Here is a 20339-nt window from a genome sequence, read left to right on the forward strand (position 1 = left end):
ATGTAAATTTCCTCCCCACCAGAACCTTCTAGAAATATGCATGCACAATTCAGCCTGGAGATGCCCCTCTGTCAACACGCAGGCACCGAGAGCGTGTGGCGGTTTACACAAGCTTAGGATTCCGTTCCCGCTGGCTTCCAGGTCGGGCGTCGAACCTTCCCTGGGAGCACAGGTGGATGGGGCCAAGCGCAGGTGGAGGATGGGGTCACGCTGAGGAAACCGAGGCAGGTCGCACCCCCGAGACACAGATGCCTGCGGAGGACCCTCGGTTAACCAGCTGCGAAGGCCTCAGCCCTGAAAGGCAGGTGTATTTCTCTGCAAAGCAGCGGGGCATGGGGGGATGCGGGGCTGTCCTGGTGCCAAAGGTCGCGCTCCCAGCTCTGGGAGCGGCTCGCGGGCGCGCGGGGCGCCGAGGCCGGGGGCGTCGCTGCGCGACTGGAGCGGGGCTCGGCGCGGCGCCCCCCGGTTTCCCCCGTCACCCCCGCGGCGCGGCGGCCGCCAGGTGGCACCCGGGTCCGGGAAGCGGACGCCGCCCGCGGGCGGGACGGGGCGCGAAGGGGTTAAAGGGTGGGCGGGACCGAGGCGCCGGCGCTTCGGGGAACCCACCGGGGCGCGCGGAGGAGGGAGAGGCCGGGGGCTGCGGAGCCCGGCGCCGCGCCGGGCGGGGGCGCGGCCAATCGCGCGGCGGGCCCGGCGCGCGCGGAGCCCGGCGACATGGAGGCGGGCGCGGCGGCCGGCCGCCCCTGACGCGCCGCTCCGTGCCGGGGGTCGGCGAGGCCCAGCCGGCCGGGGCCCCCGCGGCGCGGACATGAGCAGGTCGGCGGCGCTGCTGCTCTGCCTGCTGGGCTGCCACGTCTGGAAGGCGGTGACCAAGACGCTGCGGGAGCCGGGCGCCGGCGCGCGAGGTGGGTGCGCGGCGGCGGCGCGCGAGGCCCGGCCCGGCCCGCGGGCTTTTGTGTGGGCCCCGGGCCTGCCGCAGAGGCGCGGGCGGCGGCCGGGCCGGCGGGGCTGCGGCTGGCACCGCGTCGCCGCTGCGGGCGGCGCGTTCGCACGCATCCGAGGGCCCTTTCCTTTATGCGGTGACCCGGACACGCGGCTCCGGCGCCTTCGCCCCGGCGACTGGGGTCCCCGCCGCCCGCCCCCCTCCGCGGGCTCGGGTCCAAGGAGCTCCCGCGCGAAGGTTGCCCTGGGCCCTTTTGTTGTGGTGGCCGAGGGGGTGGCCGCCGTTTCTGGGTGCAGCCTGCACCCCGGGACCCCGAGGTCCGCGGCCACTGCCCACCACCGGCCTGCCGCAGTTCGGCAAAGTTTCGGGGTCTCCTCCTCCCCAACATCCGATGTCTTTTCCAGGCCTTAAGGGGTTTGTTCAGCGGCCCCCGGAATCACCCCTGGCAGGGGAGAAGGAATTGGAATTAGAAGGCCCTAATCACTTAAAAAAAAAAAAAATGCATTTCCAGGTCTGTGTGTCGCCAGCTCTTGCCTTTTGTCTAATCTTTGGCCTCTGCAAATCTGCTTTCCAGCCCTGGGAGTAATGTGGTGGCCTCCGAGAATGGCCGTGAGCCTGTCTTTTGTTTATAAATATGGATTTATTCGGGGGCACCCCGAAGCTTCTTTGCACGCGTTTGTGGGGACAAAATCGGGTGCTTCTCTGTTGCCAGCCTTTTCAAAGGGGGTGAGTGAGGCCACTGCAGAGCGGCATCGGCACCCACGCAGGCACCCACGCAGGACACCCACGCAGGACACCGCTGGCCGCCTCCCGCGGGCCGCTCGGGTCTCCCCGCAGCCCTGGACGCCCCCGGCCTCCTTATCCTTGTCCTTTCCGTGCAGAAAGGTGTGTGTCCTGTGAATCAGCCCTGCAGACGGAATGGTCCAGGAGCTCTCCATCCCGGGTGCTCTTGCTCAGACTCTGCCCTAGCCCCCATTCTCGTGCAGAGAACCTGGATGGCCTTCCACCCTTGTGACAGGGATGAAGGTTCTGTCCCCCTTCTGCTGGGTTTAGTTTGTTACCTGCGTTTTGAATTCCGGGTTTTCAGATACATCCCTTGCTGACCATTTGCTGGCATCTCCTTTCATGCCTTGCTTTTTCTATAGCTATGGTATAATACGACCGTCGTGAATTGTGTATTAATTGAGCAATGTATATTACGGAAGGGGGGGACATTGGCAAGGTACAAAAAGACCCATGTGTCTCTTCGCGTGGGAAATGAATGTTTAGGACATTAGATCATCTGTGTTGAAATGTAGCCTCTTTCGTTAAGACCCTACTGCTCTTTGAATCAGCTATTTTAGTGAATGATATTTGCGTTTCTAGGAAGCCATTAATTCCCAAGAACAGGTTGGATTTTTTGTTTTGCACTTGAAATGCAATATATAGAAACATTAAGTTCATGCACTTGTAAAATGGTCTTTACTGGGAAAAAAGAGCCTTGAAAAAACCTAGGTTGGAGGCCACATTTTACAGAGATCTTGCTGCTGTAACTCAGCTCTCAGAAGTGGAATGTTCTATGAAGTGGGAGAGAAACGGTCAACCCGTGAGAATATTTATGCCATGGCTAAAAGAATCTGAGTATATGGGGTGATTTGAGTGGAAAACCTATCTTGGAACATTTGCCCACCTAGATTACTTCCTTGATTGGGTAAGGACGACTTTTTAAGGAGTCGAGCCCAGGATCCCTAACAGAAGTCAGGGTCTCTACCTGGCATTTGGATATTGAGCTGGTACCATTTTTAAGGAAATGGACAGTATCTCCTTTGACATTCTGAGGTCGCCTTCACCCCACTGAGTTCTTCAGACCATCTCGATACTTGTAACAGGTTTTGATATTTAACAATTTTTGAATTCATGTCTTCTCTACTCTCCTGGATCACGCACAATGAAGACAGTCTGATTTCAGTTTGCAGCTCCCACGGCAGTTTGTAGATCGTTTTGCACGTGGTCAGTACTGCATGGGTGAGGGGTTGAAAATTGCCGGTACATACACTGTAGTGCAAGGTCATCGTCATTAGCATGCATTTTACGAAGAAAACTTCATTGTTTACCTTCTCTGAAACCTAATTTGTTTAAGAGTTTTGCTTTTATTGTCGAAACTTGCTTGAATCATACTTTGAACATGCTGTGTACACACACACACACACCGTGTACCAATAGGACTTAGAAATTACTTGAGAAAAACTTAGAGACCTGGAACACACAGATCATATATTATAGAATTCCAGTTAGATTCTTGGGACTAAATGACACCTTCTTTATTAAATGAATCTTTAGTTCATCCAAATTTTCCTTCAGTGCACAGTATTATACATGTCTCTTGTCTGAACCATTTATTTCTGTGTGCTTCCATGTTAGTCTGAGGAAACTAACATTTCGCTAAACTTTTGGCATTACTTTGCTCCTTGTATATTCAAGATATGATTTAAGGTTTTGCTTCTGATTCTTTTTACCGTGGCCACTTTGAATCAGCACAGAGATTTCCAAGGCAACAGGTAGTAGTCACAGTGAGGCTTTGCTCTAGCTCTAGAATATGACTCTAGAATTTGAGCTAGCTCTAGAACATGACTACATATTTTTATGGCATTTCATCTGAGTTGCTCTACAGTGTTTATAGTATCTTTTTTTTTCCTGGAAATTTTACAGAAACTGTTCTTCAGAAGTACTGACTAATTTTTACTTTCTCCATCTCTTACAAACTATACATCGAGGCTGGCTTGATTGAGAGGGTCTCTCCTAGAGAGCGGTCAGTTGTGCAGATGTACTCTATAGGGATGTATTTTTGAAGCCCAGCACTCGTTATGTGCCAAAAGAAAGGTCAGAGCTAGGTTAAGGACTTCATGCTCAGACTTGCATTGTATGATCTTGACTTTGCTGCTCACTATCTAATTTTTCAATGATGTGTTAACTTTTTTGTTCATCTCAGAGAAGCTACAGTCTGCCATAACATTCGAAGTGAATGGTTGGCTGTCTCTCTTCTCCCTGAGAGGTCTATTCTTTGCCAAACTCAGATTTCAGTTATTAGGACACCGTGATCAGTTGAAAGACCATGAAGCCATGAACGCTATCAGGAGGATCAGCCAACAAGCTGGACTTATGCTGACATTATGTTGAGAACACATCGCCTAAATAAAACTCACGGGCTCACGTCCTGGGAAACTGTAGGGCGTGGACTAGCAGAGGCAAGCCATGTGTGAGAACTCTATGCAGAAGCAATGGCAAAGGCGGGGAACTTCTGACAAAGTCTTTGAAATGACTTTATGAATGATTTTTGTATCTCGTTTGTGTTGTCCTATAATACGATGTACAGCAAAGTAAGTTTATTTTAATAGCTTAAAATCCTAACCAAAAGAAACTGTTGTCTGGCTTTCTAAACTAATAGCTTGCAAATGAAGGTACTTTCTAAGTCTTAATCTACTTTTCATTTTGAACAAATTAGTGATATCTTTGTAAACCTAACTGTACATCTTTATTATTGTTAGTAAATACTGCTTAACTAAAAAAAAAAAAAAAAAAAAAAGCACATGGAAATAAATGGGACCGACAACAGAGGTGCAGAATTCTGTGTATAGAAGGAAAATTGGTTTTTAAGAAATCTAGATGGGATAATTTGTCTTGTGATAACAACTACCTTTTGTACCATTTGTGAAACACTTTTAATGGAAATTATAATATTCTTCAATAATGCTATTATAGTTTGATCAAGTTATAGAGAAATGTTGTGAACAAGTCATTATTTGTTGATATCACCAAATACGATTTAAGAACTTCTAAACACCACAGTCCTAGCTAAATTATTCAGGGCCCCCAAACATCGAACTTACTGTATTTTTAAAATTAAGCTTCAGCACTTTAATAGACCAATTAATTATATGAAATAATTATTTTTTAAAAGAAATAATGACCCAATAGTATGCCCTACTCTAAGAAAAGCATTATTTTTATACAGTGGGACTTGTAAATTGGCAACATTTGAGACAATCAACTACTTAAGAAAGTAGTTTATAGTAAATTCCCTTAAAATAAACAGTCCAATCAGCATATTTAAGATTTCGCCTTCCTCCGATCAAGCCTCTGCTGGAAGTGACCGGCCACCTCCTCTTCCTCTTGGATTCTAGCCAGTCTGAGAATATTTCCTCTTTTTCTTTCATTTACCCCTTACATAAATTTATTAATCTTCACAGCTGGCATTAATTCTACTCTCTCGTGCGGATGACTCCACCTTCTCTGAGTCTTTCCTTGACCTTGGGTCCCAGCTCTATTTATTTACATCCACCAAGCTCCTAGACAGCTGTTTCAGTGCACCGAGGAGACCTCAAACTCCTCATCTTCCAGCCTCCTTCTCCAACTCAGCATACCTGAAGTTCTCTATCAGCGAGACTCGACATCTGGGCGTCCCCTTCGGCCGTTTCTCTACCTTATAATCAGTGTCGTTGGTGTAATCTTACAGGTGCATGTGTATAGCACATTTATATGGATGTCTTTAGATCAAGGTAGATGCCGATATAGAGTATCAGAAGGATCTCGGAAGTCAAGTTTATACTCTTTATTCTGGAGACGAGGAAAGCCAGGCTGAGAGAAGTCAGCTGACCTGAGTGAGATAATGATGCTCTTCAGCCACAGGGACTTCGTGGGAGGTGAAGTAATGGCCTCCAAAGGTGTCCATGCTCTAATCCCTCCCGACACCTATGAATATATTACTTTCCGTGGCAAAAGGGACTTTATACCACTGATGAAGCTAAGGGCCCTGAGCTGGAAAGGTGGTTCTGGATTATTCAGGTGGACCCGACTCAATCACAGGGGTCTTTGCAAGAGGGAGGCAGAGTTGGGGACCATGTGACAACAGAAGCAGAAAGTCCGAGTCGAAGAGAGATTAAAGGTGTTGCACGGATGGCTGTGAAGGCGGAGGAGGGACCACGAGCCAAGGAACGCCACCCGGAGCCTCCAGAAGGGGCGCTGCCTGGCCAGCAGCCGCTCCCGCAGCCCCACGACCCTGATGCGGGCCTTCCGACTTCCAGAACCGTGAGACGGTCCTTCCATGTTGTTGTAAGCCATGGAGTTGTGGGAATTTGGTATAGTAACAACAGGACACGAATATCGACCCTAACCCCCAAGACCTGTGTGTGAAAAGAGATGCGCCCACGTGGTCAGGGTAACAGTAGAGTGTGGACTAGCTTTGGGGACCAAGCCCCTGAAGATAGCAATTGGAGAAGAGTGTGGAATTTTGCATCTGTTTAGTAGAGCTCTGCCAGATTAAAGCCATGTCAGGCATCCTTGGGGGACACCTCAATCACGAAAATAAGTTTGTTTGTTTGTTTTTTTCTCGAGATCAGTGAGCTGTGACTTTTATTCATAAGCAAGGTGCGTGAACCCTCGGTGTCCTTCTGGAGCTGGGGTCGTTCACACCTGCAGGGAGAACACGGGGTGCCCTGCAGAGGGCCACTTTTAGAAGCCTCGCTTTTTTGTGAGCTTTGCTCTAATTTGTGTTGACACGTATCTATTGGTAATCCATGAGGTAAAAGAAGGTTGTGATTGGATGTCACCGTAGGCCCCCGATGCCTTCCTGACATGAAACAATGGGGGACCTGCCCCAACTTGGAGTGGCCTTTCCGGTGTCATCTCAGAGGCTCAGCACAGGCTCTCCGACACATCTCTGCCTCCCTTAGGCGAGTGAGAGGCCAGGAAGGATCAGGGATAACCGAAGATGCCCGGCGCGGACGGAGGGCAGCAGCAGCGGAGAAACACCTGGGCAGCCCTTGACACCGCGCCTCTCAGGGAGCACGGGAGGAGGGGAACTGCCGGATCTTGTGCAATTTCCGTCTCACTGGGGGCAAAAGACTGACCTTCAGGGCATCCCGGAGAGGGAAAGCGTTTGGCATTTGGGCAGGTCCCAGAATAGCAGCTCATGGGGTCACTGGCAAGGTAGTGGACCAGCATGGGGTTCAGACCTCGTGGGCTGGGGGAAGCAGAAGGGCAATGAAGTGTCCTGGCTCGAGTCTCTTGCAAGGGCATGACCCTGAGAACTGAGAGACGCTTGAACCTCACCTGTTTCAGGGCTTTGGCCAAGCGGTAAATAAATAAGGAGGGAATCTCCACTGTTTTAAGACTGAAGACCGTACCACATGTGAAGGTATCATACTTACCTTGCCAGCATTACCTCTTTAACATTCATTCATTCGATTCTTTTCATTTTCACCACCGTGCGTACTTGAGCCTTCAATGGGTAATTGCTGAAGGCGCTCTCTCTCTCTCTCTCTCTCTCTCTCCCTCTCTCTCTCTCTCTCCCCCTCCCCCCTCCCTCCCTCTCTTCTTTCTTTCTGTTTTAGTCTGTTCTTTCAACTCAGGCTTTCTTCCACAATGTCCTTCTTTAAGCACCATTTCATTCACATTTCGCTCCTGCAGAAAAACGTTTAATTTTTTCGTGTTGCCCAAAGTATGTCTACATCTCTAAGACTGGCCTCTACAATCTTTCCGCATTTCCTCCTGTGCCTCTTCCAACTTTTATCTTTCAAACGTCACCAGTTTCAATCGTTTTCTCCAGCCAGAACGTTCCACCCATCACCCCCTGGATGACTGTTGTACATTCTTCCTTCCCTTCACGCACAGCTACGTTCCTCTTTTCTGCGCTTTGAAATCCTACATACTGAGTATCAGCTACATGAAGACAGTATGCTCAATACTCATCAGACAAAAAGGGGGCCAGTATATTTTTGTGTAAGCTTGATTATTTAGAAGTCCACACCCTATGATATTTTACAAGCCAATCGGAAAAGAAAGAAATGGAAAAATAAAGAAGGACATTACTAAGGTATTTTTTAATATAGTTAGGCAAGAGTTTCTTGAGTGAGATAAAACCCACTAACACTTGGATGTCTAAAACCCCAGCTATCAGTTATTTCTGGATATTCCAAGGATTTATCCATAGTGGGACACAAGAACTTTTATTTCATAAAGCATAAGCATTCAGCACATTACTCAGTGCTCCTAAAAGTTGTAAGAGACGTCCTTTTAGTGATCAGATTATTTAAGCAGTGATCTCATGGATTGGAAAATATTGGTTTTATAGTGATTTCCAATGTCATGGGAGGCTCTGAATAATAATTACAGAACCAACTGGGTAAAGCTCATAGTACTTAAATTGCATAGTGAGTTAAGATGATCGAATATGGATTCAATATGTTCATCAAATATTTCAAACTCTTGATTTTATAGAAAACATATAAACGCGTACTCAAATATTAGAACTGGCCATATCTTTTGGAATTGTGGGAAGTAGCAAATGGCCTAAGAAAAGCTGGCCTAGTAAAAGATACCTTGGAAGTGAGCGCCGAGTTCATAAAAGGTTGGTTCGTTTTATTGTTTTGTTTTGTACTGTATCCCACAGGGATAGAGAAATGTGAGTCTGATGAGGAAAGACAGCTCTCTCCAACTCACACGAACATTTCGCTTGTTCAGACTTACTTTTTGAGCTCAGAATTTGAGTAGAAAAATTATTGAATTTACATCGGGGGGAAGATTTTTAATATAATTTGTAATGCCATTTTGAGAGAGCTGACCACAAGGCACTGACCACTGCTTAAAGCTAAATCCCCCGTTTATAAGGTGTGTCAGACTAGTAAGACTTGCGATTTCAGAACAATGATGAGCAGCGTCTCAGTGGGCAACGCTCACTCTCTCCCTCGTTATACTGGTAGGGTCAGAGTGCGATTGTGGGTTGGTTCCTTTGCATCGTAGTGATTCCTTGTGTCTCTCCTCCCGGAGAGAAGGGTCGACAAGAAGCATTTTCTAACGGAAATTTATCTAAACAGAGGTATTTAAAGCACATGTAATGGGTCTTATTATTCTTAAACAGCATTTATCTGTTAATTGTTTATTAGTCATAATTTATAGTTTATTGTTAGTAATATTTTATTAATGATTTGGATGAGTATATTGGTGGGAAATCGATCATTCTTTAACGAGATAAAGGAGAAAAGGGTGAGTAGTCCCTTCAGGATGCTGTAACAGAATGCCAGAGACTGGGCGGCTCATAAACGACAGAAACGTGTTTCTCACAGTTTTGAAGGCTGAGACGTTCAAGATCAAGGTGCTGGCAAATTTGGTGTCCAGTCTGGTCCTGCCTCGGGGTTCATAGACAGCCATCTTTCTGCCGTGTCCTCACATAACAGCGGGGCGAGGGAGCTCCCCGTGGTGTCTTTATATAAAGACAGTGAGCTCATTCGTGAAGGACTCCACCCTCATGATATAATCACCTCCCAAGGCACCACCCTCAAATAGCATAACATTAAGAATGAAGTTTCAACACATAAACTTGGGGGAGACACACACATTCAGTCTATCACAAGGGGTTACAAAGTTTAGATTAACAGAAGACTTTGCGGGCAGTAAATGTGGGTTAAAGTTAACAAAATTGCAGAATAGGAAAAAAAAACTACTTTTTTTAATCATTGAGGAAAATACTTAGATCTTTTCGGTGACTACAAGGTTAGTTAGGTAAAAAGCGAGTGGTCCATCCCAGAGAAGGTGAGGTCAAGACCCAAAAAAGATGTGGGGAGACCGTTTAGGGAACCTCATATATTTTAAGGGCCATTGCATTGGTTTCCTGTTGCTGCCGAGGGCTGGTCAGTTAGGCTCCAGGGGACGGAGGGGTGGGGGAGGCAGACCTCCCTGCCATCGGGAGGTCGAGGAGAACAGGGAAGGAGACTCTGCCCAGGCCGTCCTCTCAGTGTGTCTCGAGGAGAGTTTGGACCAGTCAGTGACTTCTCTGTCCTTTCCGGCCTGAGACAATCGTAAACTCTGTGGACTCAACTCTAAATTCTGTATGCAAAGAGGACCTGAGACAGCTTATGCGACACCAAATGCTGTATTCGAAGTGGTCCTGACTTTTTGTATTTTGAGCCCGAGAAACTGGAGATGAAGTTTATTTCAATTAACTGTGACTTAACAAATAGGTGAAGTTTATTTCAATTAACTGCGACTTACTAAATCTTCGAATGGTAACTATTTATGATGTCTCTGTTTTCTTCAATATTAGATCAGTATAATATGAGCGGGCCGGCACTTGTAGCTCCATTCGGCTAGATATGCAAAATAACGATTAGCTCACGAGTTTTGGGTGCGTCTTGCGCGCCGGGCGCAACGCTAAGCACCTGGAGGGATTATTTTGTGTAATCTTCACGTCAGTCCCGTGAGGTGTGAATATCAGCCTCACGTCATAGGAGAGGACTGTGAGGCACAGAGAAATGACACCGCTCCCCCGAAGTCACACAGTGAGTGGTGAAGTCCACCCGTGACACCAGGCAGCCTGGACTTCACCCTCAGACTAAGCAGCTTCACGACTTCAAGGATTTAATTGCAATTCCACACAGGATTAATCAGCACGGCATTTTACCGATATAAAACGGGGGTTCTTAAGGAGCCTGGTTATTTTTTATGCAGAAAGGCCAAACCACCCCCTCGTGCGGTCCCCGTTTGCCTTTGCACCCTGGAAAGCCACCCTGCACAGCTGTTCACTGAGCAGCTCCTCAGCAAAGCTCTGTGCTCGGTGCCGTGTGCGATCCAGACGTGCAGAAGCAGTAAGAACGTCGCGCAAACGACCCTGACGAGCTCTCCAGGGAGGTCCAGCCAAGCAGCACGTGGCATTCAGGGCGACACCCAGCTGGGAGTGGGAGACTCTTCTGGCTTGTGTTTTAAGTCCGTTAGTGCTTGGCAAACTGTTTCTACAACAAGAGCGACTAGTTAGAGCCCATCGGTGGGAGGGTCCGGGCTCGGGAAGGGCGCGGTGATTCGTAATGGTCCTTCATGTGTGTTCGTAAGGCATAGTGCAATGGCCTTGTTCTCCTTCTGGCTTTGTTGTCTGTGAAGTAAGAGTATTTATTTGATGTTTGAACTCACTTGCAAACATTTACTTTTTTCACTCTTAAAAAAAATAAAGAGCTACTTGGTTTCTCTTTGCTTATACGGTGATCCCAAAAATAAAATTTTAAATGATGTTATTATGGGACAACAACAGATTTTTTTAAAACTTATTTCATGAAAATATTTCATCACTACAAAAGAATGGGGAGAATTTTACAGTGAATACCCATATCTCTTACATTCTACAGCTAACATTTTGCTATACTTGCTTTATCTATAATTTGTTCATCCTTCTATCCACCCAATAATCCATCTTTATTTTTTGATGCATATTAAAGTGTATCTCAGATATCAGTGCTCTTTCCTCTAAATACTGTAGCACGCATGTCATTAATTAGTGTTCGATATTTGTTTATGATTTTTTTTTTCTCATGGGAGAATATATATATAAATCTTGTGTCAACATACACATACATCTGTGGAACCCCAAACCCCATCATGATACAGAATATTACCATCATTCCAGAAAGTTCCCTCAGGCCCCTTCTGAGGAAATCTCTGCCTTCTCCCTTAGGGGCAAACACTGTTCTGATTTTTTCCACCATAGATTATTTTTTGCCTTTTGTAGAACGTCACATAAATGGAAACATACAGTATGTATTCTGGCTTCTCTTATTCATCATGTTTTTTGAGATCAGCCTGTTTGTTGTTTTTACCAGTAGATCGTTTCTTCTTCTTTCTGAGTCGTGTTCCATGGTATGACTATTCTACAGTCTGTTTATCCATGTTCCTGTTGATAGACACCCAGATTTTTCTGGTTTTTGGCTCCTGTGAATATAGCTGCTATGAACATTTTTATGCAGTTGTTCTGTGGACATATGTTGTCATTGCTCTTGGGAAATTACCAAGGGGCAGAATTTCTGGGTATAGGGTAGGTGAATGTTCAGTTTCGTAAGAAACTGCTAGGCCTTTTCCCAAGTTGGTTGTGTCTTTCTATACTCCCACCAGAAAATATGTGAGAATTTCTATTATTCCACATTCTCACCAACACTTGGTGAAATTAGTCTTTTTAACTTAGCCATTTTGGTGGGCAGCTTTATAGATAGACAGACAGGGGGCAGATTTATAGCTAGCTAGCTAGAGATAGATATATAGATAGACAGATAATATTGTGCATACATTTTATTTTTCAGCTCTAAAAGGCTTCAGTTTTTGAAGAGTGTTGCATCACTTTTAGAAATCAAAATTGAGGTTTCACCATTAGGGTTTTTTTTTTCAACAATATCTTAATGCAGACTTTTATTTTTCTTTGATATTTTATTAAAGTCAATCACATAGCCAAACTGTCTCTTCAATGAATACTCTATCTGATCAGGTAGGACCATTTTACCACGGTACGCTGTGATGCGTGTGTGTGTGTGTGTGTGTGTCAAGGTGGAGAAGGAATGGGAGAGAAAGAGGAAATAAAAATAACCCTTTCAGAGCCTAATATTTGCATACCGCTGACGCCCAGCTAGAGGCTCTACGGGACTGTGTCAATGCCTGCTCGCCTCAAAGGGAGCCAGGACGTCTGTGGCAGCTGGAAATGGCAAGAATCTATACACTGAAACACATGCCGGAATCTCTCAAGCACTACTAAGCAGCTTCTGGAAGTTACTTTGGACACTTCACTAACCCTTTCTGAGTCATTAGTGTATCAAGTTCATCCCTCTAAGTATTTTAATCACCTTCAAAAAAAAAAAAAGGTTAAGATGATAAAGGTCTAAACATATAGATTACAGAAGTCAAAAGACTTGAATCTGCATTGAGCATACCAGGATATGGTCTCCTGTTTTTTTTTTGTTTGTTTGTTTGTTTGTTTTTTTAAAAAAGGAAGTTTTTTGAGATTTCACAGCTCCCCTAAGGACTGGGTTTTCTATTTGAAAATTTAGACGAGGCGTATGATCTTCGCTTATCTCCTCTGCTTGTGCCATCAGCCTGCTGGCTGTGGACAAGTTTTACGACAGCAGTATGATTTGAGTAGCAGAACCTGCGGTAGGACAAGAGTGGATGATACCAGAGCATTTCCAATGCGCCAGTGATGCTCTTTCAGCTGGGGCCTCAGTTTCTCTTTCTGTGAGGCGCCCGTGGAGAACGACCTGCCGTATTAGTTCGGGCCTCTTCCTGAGACTCGTAGGGGGATGGCTGTCAGGTTCATTGTCCCCGAAGGCCACTGCCCTCTCATTCTTGTGCCGAGCGCCTAGGAGCAGTTCGGAGTGTGGGGAGGGACCCAGAGCACACGTGGAGTGGGGTTTTGTTCCTGCCGCTGTTTCCTGATCACAGGCAGCCTGGCACCGAGGTGCACCCAGGCCATCCGGCGTGGCTCCCTCCCCCTCAGGTCCCCTCTGCTCTCCTGCTCAGAAAATGCACACCTGTGCTGCCCCCCGATGCGGCTTTACGAGGGCCATGCCCGTGGTCGCTGACTTACTCACTCTGAGTTACCACGTGACCACGTAAAAGAAACACATTCGGGGTTTCAAATGAATGTGCCTGTTTCACGGAACTGAGCCCTCGCAGAGTCCACATCTGGGATGGGAGAAAAAGTGGGCGTTTGAGGCAGGTCCTCTCCCTTGATTGAGTGCTTGTTTCTTCTCTCATGTGGCTTTTTCTAACTTTCATTCTGTTCCAGAGCCGCCTACTTTTCAAAAACAGTATCCGTGCACAGAACGGGGACAGTACACGGTCTCCCTGCTGTATACACTGTTACCGTCTTACAGGAAGCCTTTCTCCAAAGCCCTTTATCTGGCTTCTCTGGTCTCCACACAGACAGAAGTAGTGGCATAAATAGCCCTTCTGTTCTTTATATTAAAACAGAGACTTTCTAAAAGAAGAGGATTTTATTCGCAAACGTAGAACAGTTTCTTGCTTCACTGCTCATGAGATACGTGTGCCTGATTCCTGAAGGCAGAACCTCTGGGAACTGCTGATCGCTCTATCATCGTATCAGTATTTTTTGGTATTAAGGAGATCTGTGGTTATTTCGAGCTAGGAAACAGAAGAGCGTAAGATAAATGTAAGTCTCTCATTCCAAATATCGTAATATGGAAGGGCCTTATCTGCTTCGTACGGATGACATAGGATAAGTTACTTGTGTTTCATGTCGCTCTAGTATTTACAATGTTCCCGTCTGATCACAGGTTGGAGGTGACTGGTTTTAAGACGCCTCCTTCAGAGCAAGGTTTTCCGCTCTCTGCTCGGTTGATCGGTCTCTTTGTTACAGACCATCTGCTGCACGTGTTTCTGAGTGTGAGAATAAAGCATATGGGAGAGGGATCGAAAAGTAATGCATTCAACTGGTGAGGGTGGAGGACGGGGCGTCTGCAGGCTGGTCAAGTTTACAGCCCGTCTGTCACCGCACAGGGAGCCCTTTCAGAAGGTGGCTTCGCTCTCCGCAGGCCCCCTCAGTCCAGGGATGGTCCAGATGCTTCTGTGATGGCCGCAGCGAAGTGAGGTCTCCTTCCTAGGAGACTGCCCTGGGCACACGGTCCATGTACTCGGTGCACACTCTTACAGATTCATTTTTTCTCGCTTCATTGTAAACTTATGGGTAGCCTAGTGAAATGAAACTCTTTAGCTCACTCATCTCATGGCAGAGCAAACTGTTAAACTGGCTCTGAATGCAACTTGTGTTTTCTTTAGAATTGATTCTTGTAACTTAGGTTTTTAGTTGGAGTTAAAATTGATAAAAAGCTCCTATTGTCTGTTGTGTACTTTCCCCACTGCTGTTTGAAACAGTTCTTTTTTTTTTTTTTTTACCATCTTGAACCCCATTGGCCTCTTCAAATTTAAAAATAAAATCATTGCCTATAATGATGTTTCTTTCAATGTCTTGATGGAAATCTATTAGATATTGCATTAAATATTAAACTTATGCATTCTAAATCAATACACGTTAAAACACTACATAAATGCTAAGTAAACACGAGAAGGGAGTTACTGCCCCTCAGACCAGGGGTATTGTTTCTGTGCACTGCTTATGTAACATTTTGTTGTTTAGGTCGGGCTGGCTGCTCCCTGCTCTTACCTTCCCGTTTCTAAACTCAGATTCCTTAAGGAAATGTTTACACAAGAGAGTGGACTGCCAAGACTCATGTTTGACACCTCCTAGCTTTATCTTTCTGTTAGCTGCTTCACGGCTGATGAGCCATTCTCCATCCATCCATCCATCCATCCATCCACCCACCCACCCACCCACCCACCTACTCACCCATCCATCCATCCATCCATCTGTCCACCCACTCGTCCACCCACCCGTTCACCCATCCATCCATCCACCCACCTATCCATCCAACGAAGAGCCTCAGCTTTTCTTACCTTTCATCACTGAAATGTTGATTTCATTATCTTAAATTGTATGATTCATTATAGATTTTCAAGTGCTTTCAGATTCACTGTCTCTTTTGCTCTTCATAACCCTGAGAGGCCATTCAGGAGAGATTCCTTTTTATACGTGAAAAAAAAAATCTGGCTTAAGGTCGTGCGCCGGGGTGTCGTGGGGGTGGTGACTCCACACACGTCCCCTTCCTCTCTCCTTCCAGCCCGTCTCTGGGTGCTCCAGGCGGGCACACTGTCTGTTGCAGTCGTGATTTTTGCACAGGGACTCACTCCAGTCTGGGCCACCCAGTTCCTGGGCCACACTCATGCTGCCCACCACGTGTGTGGATCACATATTTATGAGGAAAGTAGGTGTTCTCAGTCACTTCTTTGGGTTCCAAAGTTATGGGGATCCAAAGGTAATTCAGACTGAACCCCGGCTTTTCAGGAACTCGAGCGCCTCTGGGGGGAACATAGATAAACAAGTTCCATCAAGCAGTCAGGCAAACCGTAGGGGTGCAGAGGAGGGAATGACGGAGCGGGCAGTGAGGGAGGCTTCGTGGGGAGCAGGAGTTGGAAGGCTAAGAATTAATCATGTAGAGAAGGGGAGGAAGCCACTTCCTGTGTCATACCGCCTCCCATGCGAATTGTAGCTTTGCGGGGAGCGGGCAAGGGAATGATAACACCAGCCACGACCCAGCCTCCTGAGTTCATTTATAAAGGGTTTGAAAATTAACTCTTTTTTTTTGGAGGGGGGCGGGGGGAGGGGGAGGACGGGACAAAATTAGTGGAGTTGCTGAGCTTGCTAATGAACTCGTGTCTCAGACCACACCCCGGGGGCACAGTGAGTCCTGGGTGTCATCTAAGTCTGTGAACCGCTCGCCAGGTCTGATCTATCTTCCTCTCCCAAATCGCTATAAATCCTCTTTCCCCATTTATTCTGCTGGGTTGGTTAATCTTCAACCAGATGTTCCCACATCAAAGGCTCTGGCTTTCCCAGCGTAGCCGTCCTCAGCCCTCGCCTCCTGCTCATCTCACGTCATGTATTTAGAACACAATTAGTCGTCTTTGTGACTGATCTCCTTTGCTTTCTTTCCTCGTTCTTGTTCTTGCTTTTTCGGTTGGGTTAATGGAAAGTGTCTACATCACAGCAACCAAAAGGGTACAGAAAGTTCAACCTCTGTGAAGTCCTTTTCAGCAGTCGAAGAAAGAGACTTTTGAAAAGTCTCTTTCAAAAGTCTTAGAATATGTAAGGGGCGTCGAATGGGCAGCGTTTATCTTTCCGTGTCCTAAAAGTGTATTTAGATAAGGAAGCCGATGCTAATTATTGCAGTGATGGTGTGGGAGTGGCTTTAGTTCCCAGAGGAAAAAGGCCCTTCCAGAGGCTGCCACGTTATAGAGACCTCTCAGGTGGGCAGTGGCTTCTTGGCCATCAGAAACGGATAGAAGGCTCCTTTCCTTCTCCTGCTTCTGCAGGATTTGACAGGGAGGGAGCAGGGTGTTGTAGGGTGAATCTGGGTTTCCACGCTATTCGTTTATTCGCTCACTTATTCACAGGGATCGATCGGCCGTCCCTCCCGTGGGTCAGGCAGTATACATACAACGGATCCGTGATTCCCACCGGTCCAGAGTTTACGGCGCGGTGGGTGCCATTAGCTTTCCAGTCGGCGGTGGAAACACACTGCACCCAGATCTGCTGTGGAACCCCTGTCTGCGCGTGCACTGTGTGCCTGGGGCCTCGCTGCCTGCAGCACTCGCCCTGGCCCCTTCCGGGTGGTTCTGGCCCCTTCCGGTGGTTCTTCTAATTCCATGTCGTTCTTCTCGATGATGCACTAAGTAACTTCCTAGCTTGCTATGAAAACACAGGTTTGCTGACGAGCCAATTAACAGCGGTCACAAAATGAAAAGAAAAAAGAAATAACCGAATCTAAAAGCGAACTTGAGAAATATTTTCCGTTTCCTCCCACCCTGTTTATTTTTATGTACATAATTTAAAGTTGCCGTTTACTGTAGATGGTAGCATGAAGCCAAAGTACTTTGAAGATTAAGGCTTAGGGATTAAGGAAAGGAAAACAGCTGCTACTTTAGAGAAAAGGTAAATAAAGCTGGAAGATGTTCTATAGTAAAATGCAAAGTAATGAAAGTAGCGCCTGCTACCTTCTGTATTACCCCTGGCCGTGGGGCAGTTTACAAAGAGCCAGCCCCACGAAGAGCCAGCCCATCTCTCTCTCCTGCTTCTCGAACGTCAGCGTGGATACGAATCACTTGCAGGTCTTGTGAAATGCAGATTCTGCTTGAGTGGGTCTGGGGTGGCCCCTGAGATCCTGCATCTCAGATGCCACATCACTTACTGTGGCGCTTGGTCGGTGGACCACGCTTGAAACACTGAGGCCCCCACTGCACATAGGATCCTAACGGTTAGAGATGAGGCAGCCCCAGGAAGCAGTCCTCCTTATCTGGCTCCTTGCGTATATATACCCTGTGTTATGCTGCTGCTTTTTCCTTAGATATTTAACTTCCCAGCTTCAGAAACCTGCCTAGGGAATGCATTCTCCCCTTATTCAAAGCCTGGCTTCAAGAGAGGCGGCTGGTTTCATGCATTTAAGTGTTGGGGTGGCCATAACCCTTGGAAGGTGTGTCGGGTGTCTTTTCTAGCCAAGTATTCGCTTGGTTACGCGTTCATACAATTGAAATATTTATGTATCCATCATAAAAACTCCGCATAGCCCTCTGTGACCCTCATGGTGGGCTATGGGTTCGGTTATCTTTATTGTGCCTGTGGGCCACCTCCAATCACACTGCACGTATTTCTGACCCAAAAAGACTGTTTCAGGGAGCCGCAGAAATACCGCTACTGCCCTGGTTCCCGTTTGCACTTGATATTGAACTACCTTTTTATACTGTTGTTCTTTTTTTTTTTTTCCCAGAGTGTGACTGTTACACACTGTAAAGGTTGCACGTTTTTATCAGTTTTATGTTAGTGTGGTTTTGGGTATTGTGCAGATGGCGTCTTGAGTAAATCATTTATTGCCTGCTCGTTGGGCCTGTTGAAAGAAATGATACTGGTTGACTGTCATTACTCAGAGATGTACTTTCCCCGATTTTTTTTCCTTTGTCTGTTTTTGGAGGAGTAAAGAATGGTTAGATGTTCGAGGTGCTTTATCCGCACACGTGGCGTCTGCACCATACCCGTGTGCACAGCGGCAGGCTCAGGCACTGAGTGACGTTCTCGTCATTTCTCTCCCTGGAGATTCCCGGCTCCCAGGGCCCTGGAAGACTTTTGAGGAACTCATTGAACGAGGATCGGTGAGAGCGCTTGCCTTTCTAGCTCACAGGTTTTTTTGTTGTTGTTCTGTGTTTTTAAGTGACGTGGAGTTGAGTCCCCGGTCCCTTTCCTCTGAAGTGTTCATTTTCTCTCTTTCGGATGAAGCATCGCCGACCCGGATAAGAGCCGGGGCGCCCAGGAGGGGGCCCTGGTCCCAGCCAGGCTGTGGCGGGCTCATCCTGCAGGGCGTCGGGGGCTCGTGGAGGGACCGCGAGGGACAGGGAGTTGAGGAACGGCGTCGCCCCGACCTGGCTGCGGAGTGTCCCCGCGTTCAGTCTGAGCCGCGTCCTCAGCGTCTGCTGCCTGTGGCTCCAACTCTTCATCTCACACGGGCCTCGAGGCCTCGCCCACCCTGAGGTCTCACCTGTGCAGTGACACCCTCTTGGCCCGTCGCCCCCTCGGACTGTTTGTTCATTTCTTCCATTCCATGGCCGGAGAAGCTGCGGTCCACGCACTGTCTCTTCTCTTGCTCGGCCGCCAGTTCACCCTTCAACGTTCCGCTGCCGTCTCCTCTGACACCGGAAGCCCCACCTCTGTGACATGGCTCTCGGGCTTGGGTGGCAATGGCCTCCCCTGGCTCGGCTCCTCCTGCTCGGACTCAGTCTCCTCCATTCCCTCGAGAGGAAGGTGTGACCTGAGCTCCACCCCCAACCGCCAGAGCATCCTCTCTACACTGGGCCTCCAGCCGTCTTCTCGCTGGACGTCTGGGTCCCGTCCCCAGCCCAGACCACTCTCCCGAGCACGCCGACCTGTGCTGGAGCTGTCTGTCGGCTGTCTTCGCGCGTGGAGTTTGACGCCGCCCCTCCTGCCGGGGGCACTTTGATGCCCCTCACTCATTTTGACTCTTCCTAAAGCACCAGGGCGTCATCGCCCTGGGCAGGCAACTCTGGTTCCCCCTTTGTCTTCCCAGGTCTGTGTGCATCCCTTCGCTCTTTAGTCGACAAATATTTATTGAGCGCTTCAGGGCTCTGGGCACTGTTCTAGTCACTGAGGGTCCAGCAGGAACCTTTGCGGGCACACCTGCCGCCCTGGTGCCCTGTATGAAGAGGTACTGTGCGCATGGTCCTCCTCGCCTCGGGGCCAGAGCTGCCTCCCGCTCCTCTGGTCCCCGGCCAGTGTTCGCCGAGAACACATCCGGTTATGCCACTCGTCTGCCTTCTCCCCGCTCCCTCTCCACCAGGAGCAAAACCGGGGAGTAGAACGTCATCGTTGCAAGATTAGCCAGGTACAGTCCCATCCCATTTTCTGGCTTCTGCGTACAGCGCCTTGCCGTTGCGGTGTGCGCGTGCGGTGTCGGGTGTGAGCCGAATGCTTCCTTTGTGGGATGATGCGTTTGCTCAGCTGCAGCCAACAACAAAAGTTTCACTCTGCGGTGTCTTTTATACAGAGCCGGAGAACTCAGTTCTTTGAAGAGTCACTGGGAAAAAGGGGACATTCTGCTTGTATCTCATTCTGGGTAGACCTTGTGCCAATGAACACCAAACAATGTTGGGGACAAATAAAAAGGTTTCAAATATTTTTATCTTGTGCTACCACCACCCCGTTCTCTTGAAACAAAGCAACAAAGCTAGACGATTTAGTTCGGGGCTAATATTGGTATAGGTGCCAAGATAAAACACACAGGGCACTCAGTTCAGTGGCATTTCCGAGGAATACATTTTTAGCGTAAGTATGCCTGAATATTGCGCAGGGTGGAATTACATCAAACTCATTTACTGTTCATCAGAAACCCAGACGTAACTGGGCATCCTGCGTCTGTATTCGCTAAGTCTGGCAGGAGGCCGTCGTTCGGGCGGGCGAACCACTTTTAGCTTTGCT

General features: G+C 47.7%; 1 protein-coding gene across 2 annotated transcripts in view; it reads left to right on the forward strand.

Moving 5' to 3' along the window:
• Positions 1-708: 708 nt before the first annotated feature.
• FAM171A1 (family with sequence similarity 171 member A1) overlaps positions 709-20339 on the forward strand; it is a 104697-nt gene continuing 85066 nt past the window's right edge. The window contains exon 1 of one of the 2 annotated variants that reach the window (XM_036228165.1): positions 709-905. In XM_036228165.1, coding sequence (XP_036084058.1) covers positions 809-905 — 97 coding nt within the window. In that variant the 5' untranslated portion in view covers positions 709-808. The remainder of the gene's footprint in view (positions 906-20339) is intronic. The other variant, XM_036228164.1, reaches the window with a different exon arrangement.

This window comes from Rousettus aegyptiacus, unplaced genomic scaffold (assembly GCF_014176215.1).
Source record: "Rousettus aegyptiacus isolate mRouAeg1 unplaced genomic scaffold, mRouAeg1.p scaffold_m13_p_10, whole genome shotgun sequence".
NCBI classification, from domain to species: domain Eukaryota; kingdom Metazoa; phylum Chordata; class Mammalia; order Chiroptera; family Pteropodidae; genus Rousettus; species Rousettus aegyptiacus.